General features: G+C 39.0%; 1 protein-coding gene and 1 pseudogene across 10 annotated transcripts in view; both read right to left on the bottom strand.

The window, feature by feature from the left end:
• The window catches only part of LOC119522870 (SH3 domain-binding glutamic acid-rich-like protein), a 218,851-nt gene that overhangs the window by 59,806 nt on the left and 135,125 nt on the right, over positions 1 to 23,920 (bottom strand). For all 10 annotated transcript variants that reach the window (XR_005214549.1, XR_005214550.1, XR_005214552.1 and 7 more), the window contains exon 3: positions 20,916 to 20,996. Coding sequence is in view for 6 of the 10 variants with exons in the window: in XM_037821557.1 (XP_037677485.1) it covers positions 20,916 to 20,996 (81 nt within the window). In the remaining 4 variants the exon portion in view is untranslated. The remainder of the gene's footprint in view (positions 1 to 20,915; positions 20,997 to 23,920) is intronic.
• Positions 1,584 to 10,787, bottom strand: LOC119523242 (annotated as a pseudogene).

The following is a 23,920-nucleotide window of genomic DNA, read 5'->3' as shown; positions in this document are numbered from 1 at the left end:
TATTGCAAATGGAAATTTTTTCTTTATTTCCTCTTTAGATTGTTCAGTTCTGGTGTATAGCAGCACTACTGACCTTGTGTGTTGATCTCATATCACCCCAAAACACTGAATTCATTTTTTGCCTCCATGGTTTCTTATGAGAAGTTAGAACTTAATCTTATTGGGACTCCCTTGTATATAATTCTTTGCTTTTCTCTTGCAGCTTTTAGAACTGTCCTTGTCCTTGGCATTTGACATTTTGACTACTAAGTGTCTGGGCAAAGTTCTCTTTTAGTTTATCTTGTTTGGGATTCACTTGGCTTCTTTCCTTTTTCTTTAGCCACAAAAGAAATACTCTCTTTTTATTAGATTCACAAAGCCCTTTTAAATTCCAACTTCTTCTTTGTATAATTTATCTTTGTTATTAACTTTCCTCATTAGAAAGCAGGCAAATTTCATCCTTGAAAAACATATCCTCTATTTCTTCTTCATTTTTTTCAATCCTCAGGCCTGCACCTGTATGGTTTACCACTTGCAATAAAGACCAGCATCTCAGAGAAAAGCACTGTAAAGGTCAGAGGTAATCAACCAGGGCCTGTCCTACTTCATTTATATTTATATGTGTTCTTTTTTTTTTTTTTACAAAAGTAATATAATACAGGGTTTACACAGCTCTATTAATTATTTAAAGTTACCTAGGCAAAATTCATGCTTCAGTATGACCATTTTTGACTTCGGATTGAAGTAGGAATTTTAGGCTTAAAAAAATAGATTTAAGATTACCAAACAAAGGTCTTATAGCAACACAGTCTTAATAAATCCTGGTCCTCATATAACCAGAAATATATTGTTGTTATAGTAGGTGCTACACATCCCCCAAAATGCAAAAGTAAAATAGTGCAATAAATTACTTCTTAACTCATTATAATAGCACATCTACCAAATTATACTAACTGTATGATAATGTGTATGGACCAAGACAATATTTTAGCCTTTCCTCATCTCTACTTCCTTAAGTACAGTATTCGGCCAGCAACAACAAAAAAGTAATGCATGCTGTACAGCAAGAAGAGAGAAGAATCATTTACAGGTTGATATCTTATATGCCAACCAAAAGCAAAACAAATAAGAAAAAAAAACAAATCTTAAAAAAGATATATATATATATATAACGAATTTGTAGTGTCATTTAATGTATAGTTTTATCAGAGGAAATATATTTAGGTCCTAGTTACATGGAAGAACACAAACTATATGAAACTCTAGGTTTTCCCAGAATATTTTCTAGAATATTCAAAATTCTCATCAAAACTTAATTAGTACAGTAAAGATGACCACCATGTGATTGAATAAACAGAATGTCATTTAGTATTTTATAAACACAGATTCTGAGAATAGAAGCTACCACTAAATAGCCAGAAATCTGAGTTAAGATGTTCTATTTTGTATAGTTGATAATAATAAATATAACCATTAAGTGCTTACACAGACTATGAATCCAAAGCAATAGCCTAGAAGATAGTCACAGAAAAGAATAAAATGAACAATATCCCACCAGAGTGAGTACAGCTTCCCCCACCCCCCTCCACCCCATACAAGGGCCATCTCCTTGGGCCTGAAATCTTTTGATAGCTCAAGCCCATTCCCTCTGCCCCACCAAGATACAAAGAGTCCAAACTTGGCAGTGGAAAACCTTTCAGATGCTGGCATGATTCAACTGGGCAGAACTCTCTCCATGGCCTCTCAGGTTCTGACTGCACAACGTCCCTCCCACAGAAGGAGTCAGCACTATCTATGAAACCAGAAATGAGGTAACACAAAAAGAATTAGAAGGAGGTATCTGACAAAAAGGCACATGCAAGTCTAAAGTCATCTTTGGTGAGAACACTATACCTCCTCTGTGGCAGGTTTCTGGAGTATGGGATGGGGCAGGGCACAGTGGTTCGCAAAATGAGTTCCCAACCAGGGCGGGGGGTGGGTGGGAAGTCAGACGCTGAATTCTGCCTTCTTTCTTCTGGGGAGCCCATTCTTCTCAGTTGCTCCTCTGGTGGAGCCATGGCTTCAGCCCTCTGAGCACGCACAAACAACTTGCAAATAATCCTGCCAGCATGTCCTTTTCCCGCACCAATGACTAACACTTCAGGCTGCTCCAAAAGGCAACTCTAAAACCTTTGTAGATTTTCCTTTTCATCCTCTAGTTCACATTTCTCAGTTACAAATTTGGCTTTTAGTGATTGGGCTCTATCAATTGTAGCTTCCACATTAGTAATTTGATGGATGATTTCTTCCAAGTTCTTGTCTTCTGGATTGGGAAAATGCAAAACTTTACTGGAATGGGATATTATCTGCTTTATAATCTTCTTTACTGAAGAAATATTTCCCAGACTTTCTTGAGTACAGCTGCATGAATTACACAAAGTAACAGGTGCTGAGCCAGATCAGCAGGTTTCTGGATTGCCAAGTAGTGTAGTGCCTTTTCTGCTTCCTGTGTTTCATCAAAGAGTCTCCTCTGTCTTCTAGCAGGAATTGACTTAGCTGTTTCCCAGGCTTCTACCCACATATTGCTTGGAATCTACATTTGGGCACTAAGTTCTCCTTTCAGAACTTACATTGCCCATTTCATCAATCACCTCCTCTTCAATATAATCCCGGGGTGAATACTGCCTCACACAATGTTCCCAGAAGCAACTTGGATTAGCTGCCTTAAAAAATTCCATGTCTGAGAGCAAACAGGCACTCTGCATGCATGCTTGTAAGTGAGCCCCTTCTGCTGAGGTCCCCAGTTTTGCTAAAACCTCTGACTGCTCTTCTAGCAGATCTTCTGTCATAAGTACTGATCCCTGGGTTACTGGAAGGTAGAGAGGTTCTCCATTATGTAGCAGTATAAGTTTCCCATGCTGATGGTGACATCCTTCTGGCTTTAAATTTGCCAATTCATTAAGTCCTCCTTTCTTACCACTCTCTTGTTCATTTCCCTTAAGTTCCTCATTATCACTTAGGCATTCAAAAAATTCTTCTTCTCTGTCACTCCAGGAATCCCAAGATTTTCCCATCTCTCCTTTTTCCTTATCTGTATCTTTCAGATTATCTACATTCAACTGCTCTCCACCTTTTTCAGTGTCCCCTGCATATATATTAGTCACATTATCTGAAGTATTTGACTTTCTCCCCTCATCATGGGCCGTCTTTCCTTCAACAGAGCAATTTAACATCTGTAGTTTCTGATGTGGTGAACAATATCTTAGATCTGGGGGTCCACTTGCTAATCCTGGAATCAGAAAGTTCTTTACCCATCTGAAATGCATTTCAAGAACAAATTCCTGCCAGAGGTGTGCCACTCCTTTCAACCCTCCATGGTATAAATTGATCATACAAAGACACAAAGCCAATTTATATGTTAAACTGTCAGATGGTACAGATTTGAACTGATTGTAGAGATTATATTCTTCACTCTCTGATGGAGGATTATTGTCTGTTGTAGTAGTTCCATCTAATAGTTTCTCAGAAGGAGCACCAGAGAATAAGAACAAGAGAATAGTACTGAGGACATCATTATTCAGTGGTGACTCTTCTGCACCTCTTGTTTTTGTATTTTCTTCTTTGTAGTGTGTACCATATTTGAAACTAATAATTTATGAATTGAAACTGGTGTTGGCTCTGTCAACTTTGCCAAGGCATGAGTTACATCAGCTATTTCTCTTCTTCCTCAAATGTGGACCATCCAAGAATCTCCTCAGTTGACTCCTTCAATGGAAAGCTTCAAAAAATTCACTGACAAAATCACCTAGCAAACACGGAGAATTATTGGCTTTTTGAACTCTTAACAGACTAGTATGAGCTTGAATAGGATCCAAATCAGAATAAACATCATTATCTACAATGATCCCTTCCATCAGGTGAGGCCATGTAGTTGCTAAATGGAGTTCACTAATAGGATCTTCACAGGCGCCAAATGGTAATTTGCAAAATTCCAGGCCTCCAAATTCTCCTCCTACAAAAGCATCTATATCTGGGGTTTGCTGAGGCCAAAAATACTGCTGCCAATCCTGAAGGACACAGGTAAACTGAATAGCAATAGTAACTGTAGGCAATGGAGTTGAAGGACAGCCAATATTTGATTTCAAAATGTCCAGCAGCCCTGACAAATGAGTATACTGATTTGGCACCTTTCAAAGATGAACCATTTCAAAATCAATTCAGACACCAGGACCTTAAATTCTCCCACGTACAAGTCTTCACAGTTTGTGATGTATCTGCCCAAAGGTTGGCACCTCACAGCCAGTATTTCCCAAAGCAATAGAAACAAAACTCAGAAGAAGATTGCACTTCAATTCACTGAGAACAGCATCACTGTTTGCAGCAGGGGCAATCACCATGAACTCATGCAATCCATACCATCTTACCAGGCAATGCACCCTTTGAGGAAAATCGTTGTTCATACACAATTCTTGCATAGATTGTGGAATTACATCTACCAATTCATCTTTTCCTTCTTTGTCACTGGATTCTTGAACAAGATGATGGTGAGTGACTGAGAACTTGAAATCAGCAAAGGAAATTTCGTCTTATTTCTCTCCCCAGGTATTGGAAGTAAATATACTCTTTTCAAGTGGCTTTCCCAAAGAGTTTCCAATTAGTTTCCAGTCATTCAAGACTTTTTCAACTTTTGAAATAAGCCTCGCTGTTGGCTGCCATCTTGAGAAGTGCCAGGATGGGCGCTGAGGCTGCAAGGAAAGAGAGCGAAAGGGCAAGGACTCACTGGTCTTCTTGAATGTGCGTATTTCAGGTCTTTAAATTTGGGAAGTTTCCTGCCATCATTCTTTTATTATTCCTCTTCCCCTTTAGGAACTCACTTAATGTGTTTATTGGTATTCTTGGTGGTGTCCATAGGTCTCTTAGGCTCTGTTGCTTTCTATTAATTACTTTTCCTTTCTTCTCCTCAGCCTGAATAATTTCAATTATCTTGTATTTGAGATCACCAATTCCTTCTTGATCCAGTTCTAATCTGTTGCTGAAACCCTCTAGAAAATTTATCATTTCAGTCATTGTGGTCTTCAACTCACATAATTCTGTTTGTTTCCTTTTTAAAATTTCTATCTCTTTATTGAGATTCTCATATTGTTCATTCATTGTTTTCCTCATATTCTTTAGTTCTTTCTCTGTGTTTTCCTTTATCACCTTGAGCATTATGAGGATCATTTTTTAAAAGTCTTTCTTCTGTAGGTTTAATGCCTGGTCCTCTTCATTCATGATTTCTGGATTTTTATGTTGGAAGAGTGTGCTGATTTGAATTTCTTATGTACCCCAGAAAAGAAATGTTCTTTTAATCCAGTCTTGTGGGGGCAGACCTACTGTGGGTGTGACCTTTTGATTCGGTTGTTTCCATGGAGATATGACTCTGCCCATTTAAGAGGGGTCTTAATAGCCTTGTTGGAAACCTCTATGAGAGGATAAAAAGCAGAGGCATTTTGGAGAGAGCTCACTGAAGTTAAGGTATGCAATCCAGAGTTTGACCCCGGGAGAAGCTAAGAGAGAAGTTAACACAGCATCCCAGAAATCAGAAGCTAAACTGTGGAGAGGACCAGCAGGCTCCAGCCATGTGCCTTCCCATGTGACAGAGGAACCCCAGATGCCATTAGCCTTTCTTTAGAGAAGGTATCATCCTGTTAATGCCTTAATTGGGACATGATCATGGTCTTAGAACTGTAAATTTGTGAACTAATACACCCCCATAGTAAAAGCCAATCCATTTCTGGTGTATTGCATTTTGGCAGCTTTAGCAAAACAGAACAATGGGTTATCATTTCCTGTTTCTCTTCTTTTAATTTTTTGCACATTATACTTATTATTTTTAAGTGTTAGCTCTGGAATTTAGTTTCTGAGCTGTTACTTAGGTTTGCATGCAGCTAGGGACATGACAGATATTTCCTTGAGTGCCAGAAGCTAACAAAAACAAACAAACCGAAGCAAAAAGCACCTTTCAAAGCCTTTGCAAATTGGTTCTGCTCTGGCTGGTAGTCTCCTGAACTTAGCCCTACTATGAAGATCAACTCAAAGCCAATATAAAGTGCATAGTATTCTTGGTCTTCTCTGAACCTGCATGGAGACTACTTCTTGTCTTAGGCTTGTGCTTGCTTATGGCCTTAGGAATTCCCCCATTTACAGGAATTCAAATGCTCCCTCTTCTCCCTATGAAACAGAATATCACTCCATCCTGAGTAGTCTATTGTATGACTTAATGCAAGTAATACTTTCACCCAAATTTTGTCTTAATTACTTCTTATACTGCTTTAGCTCTCTGTAAGCTGCTTCTTGGCCTTCAGGTCAAGTTTTAAGACGGTAAGCCTGAGAAATTTTCTGGATCAATGTTTCAGGCTTCCACCTAGATAGAATGAGACTGACATATAGGTACCCCAGTATATGCATAGAAGTTACTCTGCTCCCTCTGGAACAGAGCCAGGAACCAAAAATGGGAGCACAGGCTGGCTCCTGGGCCAGGAAAGGGCAGGGAGAGGGGTAGGCAAGGGTGCCATGAGCTTCACCTACCTTTTTTCAAACTGTGTTTTCTTGGTTCAGCATTCCTCCAGTTACTACAACCCTTTAACTGTTTTCTGGAGTTTTGTGGAAGGTGGGTCTCCCATGTTTTGCTAGATGTTTGCTAATTGTGGGGGATGACACCCTGGAGCATCTTATGCCACCATCTTTGTCAACCAGCTTCAGTTAATATATTTTTTTAAGATTAATTTGCCTCAACATTTCTTCAGTCACCTGGAAGTCATGAAATATGCATTGTAATGTATAAATACTTGGATAGAAATTATATCTTGGGAAAGAAGAATTCCCTGCAGTTTACATTACAGTGGACTGCTTATATGACTTACTACTAACTGTATAGTTGTGGCACCCTTTTTAGCTAAGCTAAAATGCTTGCACTTTAAAATCTAAAGTTTAAATGCTCAAATAAAGTTGGCCCATAGTGTTGCTTATATAATAATTTCTCTTTATTTTAGTTTTAGATCTTTTTGTTTGCTTTTCACCATTTCTCAGTGATTCAGACTACCACAACTGCCTAACTTGTCTCAATTCCTTCAGTCTTACCCACTGCCAATCAATTCCCCACAGAGTTGCCAGGGTGATCTCTTTATGTCCATGGAAACCTCTACTTAAAACTCTTATTTCCTAAAATACAAACTCTTTTCCATATATATAAAAGGTTCTTCAAAACTTGCCCACTGTCTACCACTCCAGGCTCTTTGCTATTCAGTGCTCTATAAAAAAGAAACTACTTAAAAAATCTCAGCTTTCCTCTTCTTTTTCAGCAGTCTCCATGCATTTCTCATAATGGTCCCTCTGCTACTCATTCTTTAAGATTCAGCATGTGTGTCACATCCTCTAAGAACATTCTCTGACGCTTTTTCTCTTCCCAGGCTGAGAGGAATACCTTCTTTGTCTCCCAATACATGAGTACATATTTCTATCAAAGCACTTGAAATAGTTGACTGAAATTATTAATTTGTTTATCCTCAGTATCTAGCACAGGGACTAATACATTGGACTTGCTAATAAACATCTGTTGAACGTTAATACATTTCCATTTAACATAGATAGGGTACTTTCTGAAAATGTTTTCCCTGTTTTTTTTTCTTTTTATAATTTTAGCAGAAAACAAAGGAAATCAGCTGTGAATTTGAAAAATGTATTTACATATGGCAGTTCTGTTTTTTTGAAAATTCATTTGAGTTCAAAGTTATAGCTCATACCAAGATGGGGAGGATTTCTGAGCCATCAGCAAGACTCTTCAGTTAAGTTTACAAGCATGATTTTCTGGGGGAAAATTTTCAGGATGAGATGTAGTGATAATACCATAGTGCAAAAATGAAACTAATACATCATGGCAAAGCTTTCAAAAAACATCATTTTCAATGTCTTTAAGACTTCAGCCTGCTTAAGTCAGAATGCACAACTTCAACAGCCCAATAAGCAACAAAGCCAGTGCCTCCACTCTTCTGGATTGCACTGGTACACAAAATGAAAAAGTGATGTTCAGGCAAGTGAGTCAGCCCATGCAATAAGCACTATTTGGTTTTCCCTTTGTAAATAGCATACACTATCTCTCTGCTCACTCCCTTTGATAGTACTGTATTGTCAAAGTTCAAGGTTTAGGAGTACAAAGCTGCAGTCAATTCAATTTTCAGAGTTAATCTAAACCTGTGTTTATTTGTTTATTTTTGCCAGTATTTCTAATGTTGAAATCCTATATACTTACTGGGTAGAGACAGCTTAGTGACCAAGATTAAATCTTTACTTCCTGCCTAAAGATCATGCATGAAATCACAGTCACTGTCCTGACATGAATTCTCAGTGGTTGGGATTTGGGGATTATGATGGTTAGGTTCATGTGTCAACTTGGCCAGGTGATGGTACCCAGCTGTCTGGTCAAGCAAGCACTGACCTAACTGTTGCTGTGAGGACATTTGTGGCTGGTTAATAAACCAACAGGCTGGTTTATTAAATCATCAGCCAATTGGCTGCAACTGTGACTGAGGACATCAATGAAGGGCGTGTCTTCCATAATGAGAGAATGCAGTCAGCTGGATTTAATCCAATCAGTTGAAGACTTTTAAGTGAGATGGATAGAGGACCTTCACTTCTTCAGCTGACCAGTGAAGTGTTTCCTGAGGAGTTTGTTGAACATCTTCATTGGAGTTGCCAGTTTGCTGCCTGCCCTATGGAATTTGGAATTGTGCATACACAGAGCTGCATGAGACACTTTTATAAATCTTATATTTATAGATATCTCTCATTTATTCTGTTTCCCTAGAGAACCCTAATGCAACTTGGTACAAGAAGTGGGGTGGTTCTTGAGAAGCAGAATCTTAAAATGGGCTTTTACAATTTGTTTTCTACTCTGATTAGATTCAAAGGCACTAATGACTCCATTTCCAATAATGAAGAAAGCACTGACAGTCCATGGCATGAGACAGCAATGGAGATACACAAAATATCACTGTTTGATTCTCCTAATCATACTCTTGTACGAAAAAAGGTTCTGAGTGACAGTGTTTTCGACACCTTCACAGAGTTTTGCAGAATTAAGAGGTATAATGATGTTGGCTGGCTGCTGTTAGATATGTTGGTTAAAGTTATAAGGGAAAAGCACAAGCTAAAAACTTCCAATTTAAAACTTAAGCAACATATGACAGATGTAAAGGTTTCTATGTGTGCTCTGAAAGAAAATCTTATTTCCTATGGCCACAGACTTGAGATTTCTGAAAACCAGATGCAGACTCTTATTGTATGAGTAGCATATTTACAACATAAACTAAAATCTCAACCTCTCAGGGTGTCTGCTATTAAAGTAAAGACATTAATTGGAAAAGAATGGGATACTGAAACTGGGATGGGGACATATGGATTGATAATAATGACAGTGAGGACATTGGAAACCCGGATTTTGCTGGGTCATTGTTAGATTTACCTGTAGTAGGCTGTCCTGAGGAAACAGCTCCCCCACCTCCAGTCAGCCCTGAGGAAACAGCTTCCCCATCTCCAGTCTGCCCTAAGGAGCCTGCCATCCAACTACCACCTAAAGAGATTAACACTTCAGTGCCTGCTAATCCTGTAATCACATCCCCTGAGGAAGCAGCCCTCACTCCTCTGTCTGGAGATATTAATCCTGTTTTATGAGATGAAAATGCAACAGAATGTGCTGAGGCAAATGGCTTGAGGGATACTTCCAATTCTTTTCATAACTCACCCCCACCACCAGTCTTTGCTTCAAGACCTATAATTAGACTAAAGTCCCAATAGGCCCTGAAGAGTGAGGTACAAAGCGTGACCCATGAGGAAGTATGCTATACTCCAACATATACAGACAGAAACCAGGGGAATATGTATGGGAATGGATATTAAAGGTGTGGGATAATGGTGGAAGGAATATAAGGTTGGATCAGGATGAATTTACTGATATGGGCCCACTAAGCACAGATTCTGCAATCAATGTTGTAGCTCAAGGGGTTAGAAAGGACGTTAACAGTTGTTTTTGGGTGGTTGGCTGAAACATGGATCAAATGGTGGCCGGCATTACCGGAGGTTGAAATGCCAGAACGGCCCTGGTATAATGTAGAAGAGGGGATTCAAAGGCTTAGAGAGATTGGAATGTTAGAGTGGATTTATCATGGAAGACCTGCTCAAACATCCCTGGAATGTCCAGGGGGCACACTTTTTACCAGGACTGTGAGGAATAAATTTGTGCGACTAGCTCCATGATCTCTGAAGAGCTCTGTAGTTGCCCTTCTCTGTAGGTCAGGTATTACTGTAGGAATGGCTGTCACTGAGCTGGAATCCTTAAACACAATGGGGATAACTGGATCCAGAGTCAGCAGAAGCCAAGTGGCTGCAGTTAATCACCACAGACAAGGTGGACATGGCTGCCATATTGGAAAACATGTTCAAAGCGGCAATCGAAATAATCTGACTCACAGAGACTTATGGCATTGACTAGTAGATCACAGAGTATGAAGTAGTAAAATAGATGGGCAATTAACTAAATTCTTGTTTGAACTATATAAGCAGAAGAATTCTAGGTCAAGTGAACAAAAGTCTTCCTCGAATTACAAAAACAGAGTCACGGTCCCTTAATCAATTCGCAGACTTGAGAGAGTTTACAGATAAAGAGCCCCTTGAATGAGGGGAAGGCCAGATACCTTTGGGGAAGGCCCGTTACACTGCCAAAAATTTATACTGATAATCTTCCTCCCAGCCTTCCCCAGGGGAACTTACGGTCTTTTACCAGGGTAACTGTGCATTGTGGAAAAGGAAATGATCAGATATTTTGTGGATTATTAGACACTGGTTCAGAAGTGACATTAATTCCAGTAGACCCAAAACATCACTCTGGTCCACCAGTCAGGGTTGGGGCTTATGGAGCTCAGGTGATTGATGGAGTTTTAGCTCAGTACTGTCTTGTAGTGGGTCCAGTGGGTCCCTGGAACCATTCTGTGGTTATTCCCCAAGTGCCAGAATGCATAATTGGAATAGACATACTCAGCAACTGGCAGAATCCTCACATTGGTTCTCTGACTCATGGAGTGAGGTCTAGTATGGTGGGAAAGGCCAAGTGGAAGCCACCAGAACTGCCCCTGCCAAGGAAAATAGTAAACCAGAAGCAATACCATATTCCTGGAGAGATTGCAGAGATTAATGCCACTCTTAAGGACTTGAAGTATGCAGCGGTTGTGATTCCCAAGACATCCCCATTCAACTCTCCTCTTTGGCCTGTGCAGAAAACAGATGGGCTTTGGAGGATGACAGTGGATTATTGTAAGCTTAACCAGGTGGTGACTCCAATTGCAGCTGCTGTTCCAGATGTGGTATCCTTGCTTGAGCAAATCAACACATCCCCTGGTATCTTGTATGCAGCTATCGATATGGCAAATGCTTTTTTCTCAATAGCTGTTAGAAAGGACCACCAGAAACAGTTTGCATTCAGCCGGCAAGGCCAGCAGTTTACATTCACTGTGCTACCTCAGGGTTATATTAATTCTCCAGCCCTATGTCATAATATTGCCTGCAGGGATCTTTATCATTTCTTCCTCCCACAAGACATCACACTGGTCCATTATATTGATGTTGATTGGACCTAGAGAGCAAGAAGTAGCAACTACTCTAGATTTGTTGGTAAGGTATTTGCGTGGCAGAGGATGGGAGATAAATCCAATAAAAATACAGGGACTTTCCATCTCAGTAAAATTTCTAGGTGTCCAGTGGTGTGGAGCCTGTTGAGATATCCCTTCTAAGGTGAAGGATAAGCTGCTGCATCTGGCCCCTCCTATGACAAAAAAGAGGCACAATGCTTAGTTGGCCTCTTTGGATTTTGAAGACAACATATTCCTCATCTGGGTGTGCTACTCTGGCCCATTTACTGAGTGACCAGAAAAGCTTCTAGTTTTGAGTGGGGACCAGAACAAGATGAGGCTCTGCTACAGGTTCCGGCTGCTGTGCAAGCTGCTCTGCCCCTTGGACCATATGACCCAGCTGATCCAATGATGCTGGAAGTGTCAGTGGCAAACAGAGATGCTGTTTGGAGGTGTTGGCAGGCTCCCATGGGAGAACCACAACACAGGCCCCTAGGATTTTGGAGTAAAGCTTTACGATCCTCTGCAGATAACTACTCTCTATTTGAGAAACAGCTGTTGTCCTGCTACTGGGCCTTAGTAGAGACAGAATGCTTAACCATGGGCCACCAAGTTACCATGAGACCTGAGTTACCTATCATGAGATGGGTGTTTTTTGACCCACCAAGCCATAAAGTTGGGCATGCACAGCAGCACTCCATCATAAAATGGAAATGGTATATATAAGATAGAGCTCGAGAGGGTCCTGAAGGCACAAGTAAGTTACATGAGGAATGGCCCAAATGCCCATGGCCCCCACACCTTCCACCTTACCTTCTCTTTCCCAGCCCACAGCTATGGCTTCTTGTGGAGTTCCCTACAATCAATTGACTGAGGAAGAGAAAACTCAGGCCTGGTTTACAGATAGTCTGCACGATATGCAGGCACCACCCAAAAGTGGACAGCTGCAGCACTGCAGCCCCTTTCTGGGATGTCCCTGAAGGACAGTGGTGAGGGGAAATCCTCCCAGTGGGCAGAACTTCAAGCAGTGTACCTGGTTGTTCACTTTGCTTGGAAGAAGAACTGGCCAGAGGTGCATTTGTATACTGATTCATGAGTTATTACTAATGGTTTGGCTGGATGATCAGGGACTTGGAAGGAACATGATTGGAAGATTGACAAAGAAGTCTGGGGAAGGGGTATGTGGATACACCTTTCTGAGTGGGCAAAAACCATGAAGATATTTGTATCCCATGTGAATGCTCAGCAGAGGGTGACTTTAGCAGAAGATTTTAATAACCAAGTGGATGAAATGACCCATTTGATGGATAGCAATCAGTCTCTCCCCAGAAACTCCTGTCATTGCACAATGGGCTCATGAACAAAGTGGTCATGGTGGTAAGGATGGAGGTTATGCATGGTCTCAGCAACATGGACTTCCACTCACCAAGGCTGACCTGGCCACAGCCACTGCTGAGTGCCCAATCTGCCAGCAGCAGAGACCCACACTCAGTCCCCTATATGGCACCATTCTCCGAGGTGATCAGTCTGCTACCTGGTGGCAGATTGATTACATTGGACCACTTCCATCATGGAAGGGGCAGTGATTTGTTCTTACTGGAATAGACACATACTCCAGATTTGGGTTTGCCTTCCCTGCACGAAATGCTTCTGCCAAAACTACCATCTGTGGACTTACAGAATGCCTTATCCACCATCATGGTATTCCACACAGCATTGCTTCTTAACAAGAAACCTGATTCACAGCAAATGAAGTGAAGGAATGGGCACATACTCATGGAATTCTCTGGTCTTACCATATTCCCTATCAAGAGGCAGCTGGGTTGACAGAACAGTGGAATGGCCTGTTGAAGACTCAATTATGGCACTCTGAATCAGTGTCCACTCTATGGTGCTGTTTCTCCCACAGCCAGGATTCATGGATCCAGGAATCAAGGGGTGGAAACAGGAGTGGCACCACTCACTATCACGGTGCACAACTCACTATCACTCCTAGTGATCCACTAGGTAAGTTTTTGCTTCCTGTCCCTGCAAGCTTAAGCTCTGCTGGCCTATAAGTCTTTGTTCCAAAAGGGGGAGTGCTTCCACCAGGAAACACAACAATAATCCCATTGAACTGGAAGTTAAGACTGCCACCTGGCCACTTTGGGCTTCTTATGCCTCTGAATCAACAGGCAAGTAAGGGGATTACTGTACTGGCTGGGGTGATTGATCCTGACTATCAAGGGGAAATAGCACTGCAACTACACAATGGAAGTAAAGAAGAGTTTTCCTGGAATACAGGAGATCCCCTAGGGTGTCTCTTAGTACTACCAAGCCCTGTGATTAAAGTCAATGGGAAACTGCAACAGCCCAATGCAGACAGGACTACCAATGGCCAAGAAACTTCTGGAATAAAGGTTTGGGTCACCCCACCAGGCAAAGAATTAAGACCAGCTGAAGTGCTTGCTGAAGGTAAAGGGAACATGGAATGGGTAGTGGAAGAAGGTAGTGATGAATATGAACTACAACCACATGACCAGTTACAGAAATGAGGACTATGTTGGCATGAATATTTCCTCCTTGTTTTGAGTATGTATTTGTCTGTAAAATAAATATATTTGCTTTCTTCTCTGTCTTATCCCCTTATCATATGACATAAGCTGTATTGTTCATTTTGCTGTATTTAAGGTAAAAGAAATCAATTTTAAGAGTTAATGTCACCCAAGGACTTGCCCTCTATTCTGGAGAGATTTAGTGCATTTCCTGTTGTATGCTGCACAGTGGAGTATTGTTAGGCAAAATATATGGGTTATTGTTCTCTTCTTAGAGATAAAGTATGGTTTTAGATGATGTGTATAACTGCCAAGGTGACAAGGGGTGGACTGTGATGGTTAGTGTCATGTGTCAACTTGGACAGGTGATGGCACCCAGCTGTCTTTTCAAGCAAGCACTGACCTAACTGTTGCTGCAAGGATGTTTGTGGCTGGTTAATAAACCAGTAGGCTGGTTTATTAAATCATCAGTCAGTTGGCTGCAGGTGTGACTGATGATGTCAACAAAGGGCATGTCTTCCACAGTGAGAGAATACAGTCAGCTGGATTTAATCCAGTCAGTTGAAGACTTTTCAGTGAGACAGAAAGAGGACCTTCACTTCTTCTTTGGCTGACTAGTTAAGTGTTTCCTGAGGAGTTGTTGAAGTTGCCAGTTTGTTTCCTGAGGAGTTCATTGAACACATTCGTAGAAGTTGCCTGTTTGTGGTGTTGCCAGTTTGCTGCCTGCCCTACAGAATTTGTACTCGTGCATACCCACAGTTGAGTGAGACACTTTTATAAATCTTATATTTATAGATATCTCTCATTGATTCTGTCTCCCTAGAGAACCATAACTAATACAGGGATGAAGGGGAGGTGGGGAGATATTGGAGACTGCATTAAATCTCTACTGATCCAAGACATGGTCTGCAAGTTTCTTCTAAAAATAGTCAGCTAGCCTCCTCTTTGTCTGATTTTTCACAAAACTTTAGTATTCAAAACATTATTGCCTAAAGTTTACAGTTAGTTTTGTTCAATTATGTATGTTAGTTGATTTAGAAAATGTGCTCTTTGTTAAAAGGTTGCAGCTTTTAATTTCACAATGATAAACATGAAAGGAGACCAGGTTGTCTTTGTTTGCTGTACAGTGAGTGCTCTAGCATAGGAACTCTGAGTTGTATGTGTGCTCTGGCACCTAACATGGTACATGACACAATTTAAGTAAAGTTTACTGAACTTAAGATGGGTGGCAAGAGAGACTTTGGTTAAAGAAGCATCAGACCTAAAGTGTAAATATCAAGAATATTAGACAATAGCAACTGTAAATACCTGTCACTAACTGAGCACTCAACAGTCTCGGGAGGAGCTGTAAGTGGCTTGATATTAGACAAGGAGCCTTTGATACTAGGCCCCAAAAAGAGGAAAAAGTAATAAAGTACTGGAGTTTTACAAAAGAAAAAGGTAGAAATGAAGGAAAGAAGAAAACAAGAGAGGACAACATAATTCATTCTTAAAATATCCTTAACAAAGGAGATGTAATACACTACTAACTCACTTTTCAAAATGCCTAGTCAAAAAAAAAGTCACTAAAGCTCTTTTGAAGCCTCCAACATAGTGCTTGAATATCAAAATAAATATATCTCAGATTCACATTATGCACCTTGTTTCATTTTATAGAAAAAACTTCCAAAAATTTCCTCACACAACAGTGAATTTTATACTAAGGCCCCTCAAAGTCCTAGCATATATATTTGGGAGAGCAGTTGTATAAAAATGTAAATACCTTCTAATGTGAAATCCTTCTTTAGTATGAGCATCTAACACTTCTGATTAGCATTTTCTAAGCAGCCTAATTTCCTAAAGTCACAATCTATCAATCTTTGCTGTAATTTGTCATATATTCTGTAGCTCTCAGTTATTCTTTTTAATGGAAGAAATTACTAGCACAGAAATCTGTTTTGGTTTGATAAAGCTACCAGAATGCAATATACCTGTTATGGGTTGGCTTTTAACAATGGGGATTTATTAACTTACAATTTACAGTTCTTAGGCCATGAAAGTATCTAACTCAAGGCATTGACAGGATGATACTTGGACTCTGAAGGCAGGATGATGGCATCTGGGGCTCCTCTGTCACATGGAAAAGCACATGGTGAGGTCTGCTGATCCTTTTCTTCTGGCTTCAGTGGCTCCCTCGCTCAGCTTCTCTGGTGCTTTTCTCTGTGAGCTTTTCTTAATTTCATTTCACTTTCTGCATGTCCTTTATCCTCTTATAAAGGACTCTAATAAGGGGATTAAGGCCCACCTTGAATGAGGTGGGTCACACTCAATTGCAATAACCTAATCAAAAGGTTCCACCTACAATAAGTCTGCACCCACAGGAATGGATTAAAAGAACATGTCCTTTTCTGGGGTACATAACTGCTTCAAACTACCACAATATCCAAAACAAAAAACCAATTCAAATGCCTTTAAATTTGTCTTTAGAATACATCATTTTTAAAGTAAATTATTTGCTTTTGTAATTACCTTTTATTCCTCATAATATGTAAATTGTGTTAAAAGCCTTATTACCACCTAAAAATATGTAGTCAATATTTATAGAACCATAGGCCATCTAATCAACCAGAGAGCTTTAGAAATGGCAATGCAAACAACTGCCATAAATTCATGTGCTTTATAGCCAGATAATTCTTGTTTCAAATTCCAGTTTTGCTGTTCAATTATTATGCAGCCATGGACAAATTATCTGAACATCAGTTTCCTCATCAGTAAAATGGCAATAATGAAACTCCTAGGGATGTTACAGAGATAAAATGAAATGTATGTGAACTAAATCAGGCTTTTATCATTCTTTTCTGCTTTTCTCCTCTTTTCTTTTTGCCTAGTAACTGAGACGAAGACCACAGCTAAGTGTTATTAACATGCAGTCTCTCTTGGAACTGCAGTAAGAGTAGGATGAATTTATGGGAATTGGACTGTTTCAAATCTCCCAGCAGAGGCAATCTTCAAGGTTCCTCTTTAAAGCAGTGTAGCTCAACCAAAGCTAATAACATTTGTGAAACCAGCATTCTCTATTCTCTCAACACATTAATGAACACAGCTTTTCCAGGGGAGCTGTTTTCCTCTCAACACAAACATTACTGGCTTTTTTTTTTTTTTTTTACCAAAAACTATGTTATTTTATTTCCTATCTCAAAATCATCACCTCTGCTGCACAGTAAGAAATAACAGTGCAAAGAAATGTGTCTTTGTATTGATAAAATAGAGTAAATAATAGTAAATATTTGTATACCTTGTTTTAAACACAAAAATACAAGAGAGTAAAAAATTGTTTTCCAAGGAACGATCCCTTGCTTTATGGCAATATTGGTCATAGAGTTCTTTTAAATATCAAGCACCCATTGCATTGGCTTTCAATAATTTCAAAATGTAAAGAGTAGTATGCTAATGAGTTGAAAAGTGGAGAAAGGGAGAAAAGATGCATATTAGCTCTGGCTCCTTTCAGTTTCTTTTTTGTCCTATGCATAGATTTTTGTGTAATCAGAATATTAATTATGCTGCAAAAAATTTTGTAGCTCATTTTAACATATAATTTCAAAAATTATCATTTTTGAGGACAGCACAGAAGTTCATTTGGTGGATGAACTATTTTTATTGACCCAACTTCTGGGCATTTAACTTGTTTCTAAAGTTTCAGGGTTATATATAATAAATTGATTCAAATTTTTATTTCATAGAGTTCATTCAGTAGATTTAGTTTGGTTGAATCTACTGTTAGACATTTAAATTGTTCCTAAAGATTTAGGATTATAAATAACACTTTGATTCATATTTTTATCCATAAGGCTTTTTCTATATGTAGGATTATTTTCCTTAGTCTAAAATGAAATTACTGGGTCAAAAAGTATAAGCATTTTCTAGATTCTTGATACATATTTGTCATTCTTGCTTTCAAAAGGGAGTACCAATTTCCACTACTGCCAGTAATATCTGTGTTTGTTTTGATGAAACCTTCTCAACATTGGGTATTATCATTTTGTGTTTTTTGTTAATTTCATATATGATAATCATATCTCATATTTTCACATTTCTTTTACTGTCAGTGCACTTTTCCAACGTTGGTTAACTAGCTGTTTTTCTCATTTTGTACACTATCTATTCTGCTAATGTTTTCTTGAAGCTCATTGTACTATTATATTAAAGGGAAAAACACTGACAGTTGAGCTGAAACACAGGAAACTCATCATTCTGGAAACTTATTTATCAATTTTAGTCTTAGAAAAAACTTACTGAAAGACCAACATTCAAAATTCCCCTATCACCAATCCATTCTTCATCTCCATTGTCATTTCCAAACCTTTTTGTTCTCCAAACCTATCAACTCCCTCTTGTTCAAACCTTGACATCCACTGTTCTTTTACTCTATTTCTACTCCCAGGTTTAAACTATGATAGAAAAAAACTCTATAGAAAAGCTCACTGGCTCCACTATAGGCTCATGAATTATGCCCTTTAGCTGGGCCCTCCATAGTTCTCAGCTTACCCTGCATTCATTATCCCAGACTCCTTAGCCTATTCTCAACAAGAAAATCCTTTCAATTCTCAAGGCTCTAATGTCCTAACTTTCCCCTCACTCCTACCAATATGATCCTTCTTCTTACCTCAAACTATAGGTAAGACATTCTCCAATGTGAACTTCCCTAACATCTCCACACATTAAAATGTCCTCTTTAATCGTTCTTTCTTGTTGCAGAAGAAGAGTGTATGGGTGCTCTCCTTCCAATACTAAACCCTGCCCTAGAACACTTGCTTTTCTGATCCCTCAAAGACCTTTGTTTCATTTTCCAATCACCCAGGTTAGAGGCCCTAGAAATAGCTTCAATCCCTCACAGTTCTTTACATACACAAGCATCTCATTAGTTGCTAACTATCACATGTGATTTTTCTGTCTCCCAAATCTGTCTTTTCCTTTCCAAGGCTGCAGTCCCACTTTAGGTCCTCACTATGTTGTATCCTCCCAGTTTCTGGTCTAGACTATTAAGGTAGACTCTAATGACTCTGGATATTTTATTTCTCCAATGTTTCACAATCCATTCCACTACCAAATTTTATTTCTTAAGGAACAGATCGAATCACACTCTAAAGACACAATAATAATCACATCATTGTCTTCCCTTATTCCCCATAATGACATTTGGATGCCTAGAATATAAAATCAAAACTATCTAGCAGAGCTTTCATAATCTGGCCCCAACCTACCTAGCCACTCATCTCCCAATGCAATATTCCCCCAGTTTAATATGCCCTATTCTTCAGCCATGCAGCCCTACACTCTGCTCCCTGAACATATCATCATTTGAGGCTCTACCCCAATGCAGCGGTTCCTGTGGCTGCCTCTGTGAAAGATGCTTTAGTGTCACTTCTGTATTTTTGAAAACCCAACAGCTCAAATGCCACTGTTCTGTGAAATCTTTTTCAACCTCTTTAGTGGGAAATTATGATTTTTTCCTTTGAATTCCTACAGTACTTTTCACACCATTCTTATAGAATTTACCATATTATGTCTTGAATTAAAATTATGCTTAGACATATTTTCTGTATAATTATTTGTAACCATGTCCCTTGCTAGGTTATAAACACATTGAAGGTAGAGATCATGCTGCATTTTCTGGCTTTGCCCCACCAGAATTTCACGTTAGTGCTAGACATTCAATAAATACTTATTAAATGAATAAATGACTCCTAATTTCAAATGAAGGGGAGGGAGTCATCAGCCACAGAAAACATAATGTCTTTCCTTTCATATTTCCTGTAATATGCAATGAACTAACCAACTTAATTTGGTCTTACTGGCTTGTTTAAACAAAAACACCTTACATAAATTTCCTTAAGTCTTAAATTATACAGAGCCTAAAATAAGGCATTTTATCAATGGAAAAAAATTTTGGCAAGGAAACAGAATTTCATAGTGACATAGACGCAGTGCTAATAATTGTTTCTAGTGGAAGCAGGGCCAATCACCCAGACTCTCAACACTGGAGAAAAAGCCAGAATTTGAAAAATCTGTTTAGTATAAAAACAGTTGCTAAGAGTAAAATATGAAATGATAGAGCAGGAGATATACTTTCTGATTGAGTCAGACTGCCTGGAAAGCACCAACTGTAAAAGGTAAAAATATATTTAAATCCATACCTTTGAGACATTTCATTAGATAAACAATTTCATCTTTGCTTCCTTTCTTTCTTTGGTCTGCCCTGGGAACACTGTCACTTGAAAAATTAATTTGTTGTTGGTAGGAACAAAGCCGCAAATTTAGCCACCAATTTAGCGGCCAGAGTTACAACTCAAATGGTATTAGTTAACTTGAATGGAATACTCCACCATTTGCTCTCACACAAAGATAATAAATGCTTCCAAGGAGATTACCACGAACTGGGATGCTTGCTTTCAATGTAGAACCATGCATGACAGCAGGTAAAATGGACTGTTTAAAATTGTTATCCAATTACTTGTGAATGGGCCAATGATAAATTTGCTGCCTTGGGCAACTTGATAGGAAAGTCACTCCACCTATCTCCTACTCCCATGTTTTATGTATTTGTTTATGCACATCTGTCTGCACTACTAGAGATTAAATTTATGCAGAGTAGGGACTTTAACATTTAGCTATGTGGCACTGCCTCTGGCTCAATCTTAACACTTAATAAAGGAAGAAATCTTACTGATTAAAAACTCAGCAGTAATATAATGCATCTTATAATCCAGAAAACAAAAAGAAGCCATACCTTTGAACCAGGAGGTGCTGTCAAGCCTAAAAAGGCATACACTGCATTATTTTCTCTGGCTTCAAAGAAATCATCATAGTCCTTGATGAAAAGAAAGCAAGAAAAATTAACAATATGCAGCCAACAAAGGAAAGAAAAGAGGAGATTTGTTCAAGTTGACCTAACTGGTTGACAGAATCAGCTACCTCTTTGGGACAGATAAGCTAACTAACTTCCATAATGCTAGAATTCTGGCAAAAGCAGTAAAGAGGCAAGTCTTCTGGGATCCCATTTAACAGGAGGTGGAAAGCATACTGTCCATGGGGCAGAAACTGCAGAATGGCTTTATGCCATATCACATGCAATTTAAATCTGCCTTAGGGCAAGCAGCTCCCCTCACTGTCCAAAGTAGTTAACTATTTCTGGTGGGAGGCTTCTCCTCCAGTTATCCATTATTTTTCTTCCATTATTCATGAAGTTAGAGATGTTCCTAATGTCTAAGGCAGACCAGATATTACCTAGATATGACAAAGGCCTGAAGAATAGTGAATTTGTGCTGTGTTGGGAGGAAGCAGATGAGGTATTCTTGATATATGACCACAAGAGCAACCAAACCACTAGGAGGTTTCAACCCATGGATCCAAGAGACACCTCACAGGATCGAATTTAGTTGGGCTTCCCACTATCATACTCTAAGCCACCGTGCATTCTCTGAAACTAGCTAACAGACTTGCCCAAATTCAACTGTGCCATACAATCAATGACCTATTTAGAAAACAGCCATTTTATACACGTGGCCTGGATTTGTCTTATTTTAAATACACAGAGATAAGCTTGGCATTTGGGCTGATTAATTAGAAGTAGAAAGCATTCACTATTTTTTTTTTTTCATTAAAAATGATTTTATTTCAATACTTATACTTGTTCATTTTTTTTTAATTCAGTTTTATTGAAATATATTCACAAACCATACAGTCATCCATGGTATACAATCAACTGTTCACAGTATGATCATATAGTTATGCGTTCATCACCACAATATATTTCTGAACATTTTCCTTACATCAGAAAGAATCAGAATAAGAATAAAAAATAAAAGTGAAAAGAGAATACCCAAACCATCCCCCCATCCCACCCTATTTGTCATTTAGTTTTTACTCCCATTTTTCTACTGAATTTTTTTCAATTTTTTAACTTTGTTTATCAAAAAATTAAAAACAAACAGGCAAACAACAACCAAAAAAACCCCACAACATTTCAAACAAAGCAATGGATTAAGGAAAACAAATAACCTAAAATAACTACTTTGCTTCCAATATGTTCCTACCATACCCCAAGAAAATTAATAAACCATGTCCAAACAGAGGAGTAAGAAAAACAAATAATCTAAAATAACTACATTGCTTCCAACATGTTCCTACCATACCCCAAGAAAATTAACAACCCCTAAGAAAACAAAGGAATAAGAGAAAAAAAAAACCTAAAATAACTCTATTGCTTCCAACATGATCTTACTATATCCAAGAAAGTTTACAAACCATAATCATTCCTGAGCATTCCCATAACATTGAGATTACCCTCCATAGTTTATCTGTTCTTATTAGATTATCATTCCCCCTCCACTAATTGGTATCTCTAGGTCCCCTACATTCTACAGTATAAAACATTGTACATTTTTCACAGAATTCACATTAGTGGTAACATACAATGTCTCTCTTTTTGTGCCTGGCTTATTTTGCTCAGCATTATGTCTTTTTTTTTTTTTTTTAATCTTCATTTTATTGAGATATATTCATATACCACGCAGTCATACAAAACAAATCGTACTTTCGATTGTTCACAGTACCATTACATAGTTGTACATTCATCACCCAAATCAATCCCTGACACCTTCATTAGCACACACACAAGAATAACAAGAATAATAATTAGAGTGAAAAAGAGCAATTGAAGTAAAAAAGAACACTGGGTACCTTTGTCTGTTTGTTTCCTTCCCCTATTTTTCTACTCATCCATCCATAAACTAGACAAAGTGGAGTGTGGTCCTTATGGCTTTCCCAATCCCCTTGTCACCCCCCATAAGCTACATTTTTATACAACTGTCTTCGAGATTCATGGGTTCTGGGTTGTAGTTTGATAGTTTCAGGTATCCACCACCAGCTACCCCAATTCTTTAGAACCTAAAAAGGGTTGTCTAAAGTGTGCGTAAGAGTGCCCACCAGAGTGACCTCTCGGCTCCTTTTGGATTCTCTCTGCCACTGAAGCTTATTTCATTTCCTTTCACATCCCCCTTTTGGTCAAGAAGATGTTCTCCGTCCCACGATGCCAGGTCTACATTCCTCCCCGGGAGTCATATTCCACGTTGCCAGGGAGATTCACTCCCCTGGGTGTCTGATCTCACGTAGGGGGGAGGGCAGTGATTTCACCTTTCAAGTTGGCTTAGCTAGAGAGACAGGGCCACATCTGAGCAACAAAGAGGCATTCGGGAGGAGGCTCTTAGGCACAACCATAGGGAGGCCTAGCCTCTCCTTTGCAGCAACCGTCTTCCCAAGGGTAAAACCTGTGGTAGAGGGCTCAACCCATCAAACCACCAGTCCCCTATGTCTGTGGTCATGTTAGCAACCATGGAGGTGGGGTAGGCGAATACCCCAGCATTCTCCACAGGCTCCTCAAGGGAGCACTACATCTTCTTTTTTTCCCTTGTTTTTCTTTCTTTTTTTTTTTTTTTAACTTTCCCTGCTTTTTTAAATCAACTGTATGAAAAAAAAGTTAAAAAGAAAACAAACATACAATAAAAGAACATTTCAAAGAGACCATAACAAGGGAGTAAGAAAAAGACAACTAACCTAAGATAACTGCTTAACTTCCAACATGTTCCTACTTTGCCCCAAGAAAGTTACCTAATATAGCAACATTTCTGTGAACTTGCTCCTACTATATCCATCAGAAATTAACAGACCATAGTCATTCCTGGGCATCCCCAGAACGTTAAATAGCTTATCTGTTCTTCTTGGATTATTGTTCCC

Source organism: Choloepus didactylus, chromosome X (assembly GCF_015220235.1).
Source record: "Choloepus didactylus isolate mChoDid1 chromosome X, mChoDid1.pri, whole genome shotgun sequence".
NCBI lineage: Eukaryota > Metazoa > Chordata > Mammalia > Pilosa > Megalonychidae > Choloepus > Choloepus didactylus.
The sequence above is the reverse complement of the archived record's forward strand: the minus strand, read 5'-3'. Positions and strand labels throughout refer to the sequence as shown.